The sequence below is a fragment of the Dipodomys ordii genome, unplaced genomic scaffold, assembly GCF_000151885.1.
Source record: "Dipodomys ordii isolate 6190 unplaced genomic scaffold, Dord_2.0 Scaffold34, whole genome shotgun sequence".
NCBI classification, from domain to species: Eukaryota; Metazoa; Chordata; class Mammalia; order Rodentia; family Heteromyidae; genus Dipodomys; species Dipodomys ordii.
The window spans coordinates 868,533-877,630 of NW_012267250.1; the positions used below are offsets into that span (position 1 = coordinate 868,533).

General features: G+C 40.5%; 1 protein-coding gene across 1 annotated transcript; it reads right to left on the bottom strand.

Moving 5' to 3' along the window:
* Positions 1–444: 444 nt before the first annotated feature.
* On the bottom strand, positions 445–4,339 carry Ifit2 (interferon-induced protein with tetratricopeptide repeats 2). Its single transcript, XM_013017107.1, has 2 exons — positions 4,199–4,339; positions 445–1,979 (listed from the first exon to the last, which is right to left on the bottom strand). The coding sequence occupies exons 1-2, from the start codon at positions 4,201–4,203 to the stop codon at positions 587–589; spliced, it is 1,398 nt and encodes a 465-aa protein (XP_012872561.1). The 5' UTR covers positions 4,204–4,339; the 3' UTR covers positions 445–586.
* Positions 4,340–9,098: the final 4,759 nt, after the last annotated feature.

Below are 9,098 nucleotides of genomic sequence, written 5' to 3' on the forward strand. Positions count from 1 at the left end.
AAATAAGTCTAAGTCATCATTCCATGGAAGATGAGTAAAGCATGTCACTTCATCTGCTAGATATAAGAGTTGAACAGGCTGTTTGCTAAGTTTCTTGGATACATGCCCCAAGTGGTCTTTCTCCCAGTACTTCCCATGACCCAGAAATGGAGGTGCACATATCTGGCATAGAAAAATTCTCCCGTAATACTGATCCACTACAATGAGCAATGTCTTCATACATGTTTATATCATTCCAGTTAAAAACTTTGCTGCCCGGTGCCAGTGGCTCACGCCTGTAATCCTAGCTACTCAGGAGGCTGAGATCTGAGGATCACGGTTCAAAGCCAGCCGGGACAGGAAAGTCTGTGAAACTCTTATCTCCAATAAACCACTAGAAAACTGGAAGTGGTACTATAGCTCAAGTGGTAGAGTGCTCGCCTTAAGCTGAAGAGCTGAGGGATAGCACTCAGGCCCAGAATTCAAGCCACACAACCTACAAAACAAAACAAAACACCAAAACAAAACTTTGCACAGTGAGTTGTTGAGGGGTTTCAACCTCCATCCGGCCTTATGGATGGGAGGTGATTTATGGGCATCATGTCCATTATTCTTCATTCTCCATCTCATCTAATGATGCAGAAGGTACATGGCTTCCAGAGTTTGCATCCATCTCAGAGTCTTCATCAGTTTGCTCTACTTCTCCACCTAACTCCTGAAGAAATGCTAAGACATGCCAAGCTTCTATATCAGCTTCATTTCTGGAAAGCCGTGCTTTAGCAAGTTTTTGTAGTTTGATTTTCATTTTTTCTTTCTCCTTTGATTCCTGGTTTATTTTCACACCCTCCATAAACTGCTGGATGGCTTTGTCTTCACGTTTCATTTGATACAGCTGAAAATTGCCATAACGCAGATGGAGAAGTTGTTTAGATACAGGACCAAGTTCCTTGCTAAATTCTTTTTGGAAGTAAAACTCTGCTTCTTTGTACTGACCTGCAATGGTATAAAGATTAGCTAGATAGCTATCTATTTGAAAGATATTCACATTGAGCTCTTCAGCTTTCCTTAAATGATCTATAGCTTGTTCTACTAGTAGCAGAAATTGCTTTCTTTCCACATTCATTGCCTTCTTTCCTCTTTGGAGGACTTGTGATCTATAGCAGGAGCCAATATGATAATGCAAATAAGCATTGTTTGGCATGCACTCTAAAGCCTTTCTAAGCAGCTCTATTGCTTTGTCCAGGGCCCCTTGTTTTCGATAAAACTTTGCAGCTCTACATAACACATCGGTTGCACCTGGGGCTTTCTTTATGGCTTCTTCAACTAGTTCCTGTCCTTCATTCATATTTTGGAGTTTTAGAGCTAAGAGGACTTTAACATACTGATTGTTAGGATTCAACTCAATAGCTTGCCTCAGAGCACCTTCTGAGTTCTGCACTGGTGGGTGGACATCTAGACGGTAGCTCACTATGGCCCATCCAGAGGTGAATTCTGGGTGTTTTGCCTTCTTCTCCAGAGCCTTCTCAAAGCACACTTTGGCCACTTCATTTTGGTTTGTACATTTCAGCCGGGCCCACCCTTCCTCACAATCAAGCTCAGGACTCTCAATTCTATAAAGACTGGAAAACTTTGTGCAGACCTCTTTCACCTTGTCGACATAAGTCTGAGCTTCAGAGAGTCGGCCCATGTGGTAAAGGACCCAGGCGTAGTTTCCCCATGTGACAAGACTTCGGATTTCTGCCTGGGCAGCATGCTCTGCCTGGATGAACTCTTCAGCTTGTCGTAAGCATTCAAGAGCTGCCATGTTTTGGCCTCTGTGGTACTTTATGTAGGCCAAAATGTTACACATTGTGGCTTTAAACTCACTGTTCTGAAACTCATGCTTGTTAAACACTCTGTCCTCAAACTCATCCAAGGAATTTTCTCCCTCTAGCAAGTTCCAGGTGAAATGGCATTTTAGTTGTTGTAGGCTGCTCTCCAAGGATTTCTTAGTGGTCTCACTACAGGACAAAAGCAGGAAAGAAAAAAAAAACGGTTAGACTGACAGCACAGATTCATAGGTCATAAAATTGGTTTACTGTCAGTAAACATCAGTTCTTTCTGCTGTGCCCGTTTCTTTTAACATTGAATACTTTATTCTTGTTCAACTATTCTATTTTAACCACATGCATTTTATTTTCAGTCATTTTCATTTTTATTCAAGCACACCATCTCGTAATTTGCTCGTTATCTATTTGGCAATGTCTTAAACTGGAAGCAAAGTCCGACACATTATTTGCACTGAAGTGGAATTGTTTTTCCCTTTCTTTCCCCTCTCCCACTTCTACTTTAAAGACTGGTAATTTCTGTGTTTCAACAAGCAGACCTATGAATCATTCTGCAGTTTGCATTTCAACTTTCTATTGAAATTGTTTTTGTCCTCTTATGATGTTTCTTTTTAGAATGTGGGTAAGAAGTAGCGTTGTATGAGTTTTTGGGCAAACAGCTTCTTTTCTTATGGAACAACTAACTTTTTTTCCTTAAGGTGTCCTTAGAAACATTTTAAAAATTTTCCCATTCTCCACTGTGGCTCAAGGTGGTACAGTGCTAGCCTTGAACAAAAGAGCTCAGGAACAGTGCTCAAGCCCTGAGTTCAAGTCCCATGACTGACCAAAAAAAAAAAAGATTTGCCATTCTCTTAAAGAATTCCTTCAGGATTGTTCTCAAAATAAATAAATTTATAAATAAATGAATAACAACAAACAAAGAAACCCAGCAAACAAACCAACGATTAAAAAAATGCATTGGTGTCCTACGAATATTGCTCTTTTTTCTCTCAATTGTTTTATGGTATCTATAATTCAGCCTTTTTTTTCAGAAGCTCTACAACCTTCTGAACATGATGAATTCTAACATATACAACCACTAGACACCTAGATAACCACAGGAGAGGAGTGGGGAGGATCACACTCCTGGTCTGAATGTCCACACAAGTCTTCCTCCCCCTTTCTATTTGCCTCTTTTTTCTTCAAACAGAAAGACTGTTGTGCACTGTGATGGTGGCCTTATCCTGGAGGACTCACCCCATTCTCTTATGCAGGCTGCAGACTGTGGGTGCACAGCGTCCCCACCCCCACCCCCATATCCTCCTATTCTAGTCCTCTGGGGATCATTTTTTGTGAGGCACTGCTGGAATGTTAAGGCAGTGACTCTTTTTCTTCACATAAATGGAGACTTAAATCCTGTCCAGAATAAATAACAAGAACAAAAGCACAAAAAGGAAGGAAAAGGAGCAGGAGTTTCTTGGAAGGACCCCCCTTTTCTTTAGAGAAAAAGAAAATCATTACAATACCTCCAGTAGATGGGGACAGGAGAGTGGCTTGGTATTGGACTTCTTAATAACAACAATCTCCCTTTGAAAAGCCCACAACCAATCTGAAATAGCTTCCTTCTTAGTGAGGTTATTGGAGTATTTCCTTCACACACACACAAACACACACACACACACAGCTCTTTTTCACTTCATAAAAGAAACAGTTTTATATCTCTACGATATAAAACATAGCAGCTGTACAGGAGAGAGATATTCAGTAAATATACTTAATTACATCTCTCCAAGCAGCACTGAATTCATGTCCACAGTCACTGCTTGAACTTGGCTTTCTATTTAAAGGAATAATACATCAGAAAGGCTAATTCTTGATACTTGCTTCCTGGGCTCTTTAGTTAACAGCCTAGATACTGACAATGGTATTAAAAGTTAAATTCATTTCCACAGGAAATGAGGTTGGCAATCGGAGTACCATTTAACTCTGAAGAAACTAAATCCTTAACTTTTTTAAATTAAATAATACTTTTATAAACATCCACCAATTAAAGCATTTAAACAAGAAACAGAACTGAGTCCTTCAGACACATCTGTACAAGAAGGTCGCTCACAAACACATTATATTAAACATATTTCGGCCTAATTCTGTCTCAGATCTCAGCTCTCAGTTCCCCAGGAGGCAGAGCTGCAGATGCCCATAGGGGCTGCACAGTGAAATCAGAAGAAGAAACAAAGGAGCACCAGTAAACAGCACAGATTTAACAGCACAGATTTACAGCTATAGAGACAGAAGTCCAATAAGGTGATTAAATAACAGAGCTGGCCTTGCTCTGGACCGTAGAGCTCAGAACTTGCATTCCACAGCAACATAGACATGGTCTCAGCATACAAAGAAGGGAGAAGAAGCTTCACCTCATGGTTGATGCCAGCAGTTTTCAGCCGCTCTGAAGGGCTCAATTCAGGCTGCCACTCTCTTCAGAAATGTTCCTCCTCTGCTTCTGATGAAGGCTAGAGAGCAATATACAACAGCTTCTGGTTTCTTTTCCTGCTTCCGTGAAGTTGATGTCAGCAAAGAAACTGAAACTAGAAAGTGAATTTTCTCTTGAGTAAGAGCCAGTTCCTTCAGGGAGAGGCCCTGTGCAGCCAGTCAGAACAGATTGAGATCTGGAGCTGTGACAGGCAAGGTTTCCAACCTTCACAAAGCCCCTCTCTGAAGTCTTGTGATACCATCCTCACCATTATGTATCACCCCTTGGAATCCCAGCTAACCTCCCCACCAGTTTCTAGTCTATTTCCTTCACTGATAAGGAAGCTCCAGCCTTGGCAGTGATGAGTACACATTGACTGGTATGGCAGTCATCAAAAAAAGTCATCGTTGCTGAAGAATTGACCTCCACCCTATTAATCCCAAGTGTGCAACCTGAGCCTGGCTGTAAAAGTTCAGTTATGGGACTAGCCTGTAAGGATCTGAGGCAGAACTGTGAGGCCAGGAAAGGGTTAAAGAGTTAGAAGACAGAACTGGACCCTGAGAAGGCCAAAAGGTCTGGGCAAGACAGATGTAGAGCTGTTTGAACATTTTTAAAAGAAGCTTGAGACCTTGGATAAGGGAATACATACCCTGGTCTCTGCCTGCATCTGCAGTCATCCCCTTATACACTAAACGCGAGTAAGCCTTGTCTCCTCACCCAGACTCTACAAAACCCCTGACTCAGCCCCCTCTCCCCCTCACACACACCTTAGCTCAGCCTCCAGCCTGTGGGGAGGCTGAGTTTCTCACTGTTGTGCCTCAATCAACAGTCCTAACCTGGAGTCCAGTTTTTTCCGTTTCTTTTGTCTTCCATTTCCCCAACAGTTGCCATTAACCAGCACATGATTTGAAGCACAGATTCTGATGTGAGGCAATCTACATTTGAAATCAAATTCCATCTGTATGGCATGCAGCTTGGAGAAAATTGTTAACTGTCAGCTAGTTTCTTTTATTGGGAATTGGGAATAATATTGATGAAGAGTGATGGATGAATTCAATGAGCGAATACATAAGATATCCTGATGAAGATGCCAGTCACCTAATAACTAAATGTTAGATTTTTTAAATAATTAAAATCATTGACCAAAGAGACCAGAAGGGAGACATTTGGTGTTTGATTTTCTTAGAGCCTTCAATCCTCTGACATTTCTCAGTCTAACCTGATTCCAACCTAAGCCAAATGTCGCTTAACATCTTTACATGTCTCTGGATTCCCTGAGACCTAGACACTTTAAATCTCTGGTATTCAGCATTTGAATACCACAAAGTGTTTGTGATGACTGAGCAATGTATTTTTCTTGCTTTTTCCTTCTTCATTCTTGTGTTAGCTAATCTTGATTGTCCACTCAACTGGACTGGCAGACATCTTAACCATCTAGACAATGGTCAAGCACACTTCTTGCTGTGTTTCCAGAGACATTGATATGAGTCAGCAAACTGAGTTGGGGAAGACCTGCCCTGAAAGTGGGTAAGGCTCTGGATGGAGCAAAAAGTCAGAGAAGATTGAAGAGGTGAAAGAGACGCTTGCACGGACACTCACTCAGTACTCTTTTTTAAGCAGGTGTGGGTTTTTGCAGGTGCTATTGCCCAAGGACTCAACTCTTCAGTATTGAGCATGGAGTCCCAGAGGACTCCCAAGGCTTCTACCTCAGGCAGGAACTACATTGTTGGTCATTCTTAGACACTCATATTCTTGGCTCTCCTGCCTTCAAAGGGTCATTAGAGGACTCTCCAGCCTGTGATCATGAAAGCCAGTCCAATAAATCCCCTCATATATGTTAGGTCCGCCTAGGAAAAATGGCCTCTTCCCATTGTTCTCCCCCCAGTGCACACAGGCTCCCTTCCCTAGCAGTTCCGGCCCCGGTCCAGGTAACTGAAGTACCTGAGGGCAGTGGGAGGTTCCCTGGGCTCTGGCCCGCACCTCCTCCTCACCCTCTTTATTTGCCTCGTATATATTTTGGAGATAAGAATTCCACATTTTCTTTCATTTAAAACTACCATCTTTATTGTTACTATTACTATTATTATTGCATTAGCTTCATGGTATGTCATGTATGGCATGATGAAAACTAATAAATAAGATCTCTCATTTATTGTTGTTTGTCCTTTCAGGGTTTATTTTTTCCTTGTGCTTTGTTACAAACTAAGCTGCATGAACATCAGTATATATGTCTTGGCATGTGTGTACAAATATGAATACAAACAGAATTGCTAGGTAAAGATCCTGGTACATTCAACACAACTCTGTCTTTCTGTATGGTCTATAATCTTCACAGCTTGATGGTGTGTATATATTCCACATCTTCTGTTATTATTTTTTAAATTTGAACTTTAGACACCTATTTTAGCATTCACTTAGATTTCATGAGATTTCTTTCCCAAAGCATAAAGAACTATTTAGACCCTGTCCATTTGTAATTTTATATCTTAGGCTAATATTCACCGCAAAATGTTTTTAGAGGGCTGGGAAGGTGGCTCAGTGGTAGAGCACTTGCCTTGCATGCATGGGTTTGATTCCTCGGCAACACATAAGCAGAAAAAGCCAGAAGTGGTGTTGTGGCTGAAGTGGTAGAGCGCTAGCCTTGAGTTAAAGAGCTGAAGGACAGCGTCCAGGCCCAGAGTTCAGGCCCCACGACCAATAAAAAATAAAAATAAAATTAAATAAAATGATTTTAGATTTTCTAGGTCTTAAAGTAAAATAGGGCAACCTCTTGGTTGTGTCACTTTGGGAACATTACTTAGTCTTTCTCTGCCTCTGATTCCTATTGAATACATTTATTATAAGGATTAAATGAGATAAATCAAGAGAAACCCAAGGCTGGTGCTGCCACATTGTTAGCTGTTAAATGTTAGTGCCCTCCCCCCCGCCCCCCTTCCTACACATTGCATGTGTCTTGCATAAGCTCCTCTGGTCACAGTGTCCCCAATCCCTTAACTCTTGCTTTGGATTTCAGCTTTGGAGTCAGTCCAACTAGTCTTATGACTTACTTTTCCTTTTCTATCAGCATGGATATAAAGTTGTTAAACTGAGAACATAAAACCAACGTTGTTATTACTTCCTGAGAGAAAGCAGGCTAACACATTGCTTTGGTAAAGATTGCTGTTCTTTCTCAGACTGTGGCCCTTTGGCTGATGTCACTAGGGCTACTGACACTGAGTCTTATTCACACCAGACACACACTCTTAGCCAGGAAAGGGAAACTGAAAGGAAACGGGATCCTAAGAGGGTTCTCAAAATGGGAACATGCCATGCCTTGTCCCTCAAGTTTGCATAGCTTTGGTTTCATTTTACATTTGTAGTACAGATAAGGGAGGCTAGAACCACTTGTAAAACAGTAACAAAAAGAAAAACAAAGTTAGTAATCTCATTAGGAAATTCTGTGTGTTGATAAGGGGAGTCAATATTATTTTTGGCATCACCATGGAGTGAAAGTCCAAACTGGAAATTGTGTGGTTATTTTTTTTAAGATAAGTGAGTGAATGCATGAATGTCTTTTACTGCCTTTGATGCCTAAGCCCTGTCATGACCAGAAGCAGTTATTTTAAGTAGTTTCTCCATGTACAGATAGTTATCACTAATTTGGCAGTGTTTATTCTCTGTATTTTTCTGAATGACTAAGGAGAGTTACAAGGCAACAGAAATAACAAGAACAACATATTTTCCCAATTCTCCCATCCATCTAGCTTTAAGGGTTTATCCTTATCCAATGATAATCAATAACTCTTTCTACATTAATTCACCCAGTATTCACTACATTTCAACCATGTATTAGACACTATTCTGTGTCCTTAATGTTCTGAAAATAATGGAAGTGAAAATAAATACTGGAAATATCTACTGATCCTGTAGCAAAAATGAAGGAAGTAGGGTAAAGTCCTTTTAGAGAGAAGATAGGAATATGCTCACACTTGCTAAAAGTCAACTCACAGAGTGTTCTAATTTATGTGAACTGAGTGAAGTCAATTTAATGCAGCCTTCAACGTTGTTCAATTAGGAATACCCTCATTAACTCACTGTGGTGGTTTGGTTATGAAGTGATCCCAAGAAGTCTCATATGTTGAAGGGTTTGGTGCAGCTAGTGAATCTAAACATTAAAAAGTTACTGGATCATGAGGACTTACACCTAATCAATAGATTAGTCCATGGATGATTTCATAGTCTGGTTACATTATTGGGGGGTGATGGGAGCTAGTAGAATTTGGTTGAAGAAAATAGTTCACCAGTAGTGTTGTTTCTGCTCTCTCTGTCTCTCCATCTCCCATCCAATAAATTGCCTCTCACAATTGTGGACATAACCTGTGAAATCTGTTCCTGTGTTTGCTTGTGGGACACTATCCAGGGCTGCCTGCCTGCCTGCTCCTGAATCGAAGTTCTTTATCCCAAAGACAAATGCACTTTCTTTTGATTTCTGTGTCAATCTTTGTTAAGGTGAATCCACAAGTTTCTAAGAACTACTTTACAGGTAGTACACAACATGCCTCTTAAAAACTCCTTAGAACTTAATCCACCTCAGCTTTGTATCCCCTACAAAATAAAAGGATGGAATATAAACATCATATTCTGATCAGAATTGGCATTACTGTCACATAAGCCTGGGGAAGGGTCCAAGAGAATATAATATTATATAATGTGTTATATAATATAATCTGCATACACTGCAGATAGAGAACTATGTATGAAATACTTGGCATGCCTAAACATAGACTGAAGTCATCTCAGAGTCCTAGAGATGGTGTACAAGAGAATCATTTGCAAAATCCCATATACTTTAAAGGATTTCTTTT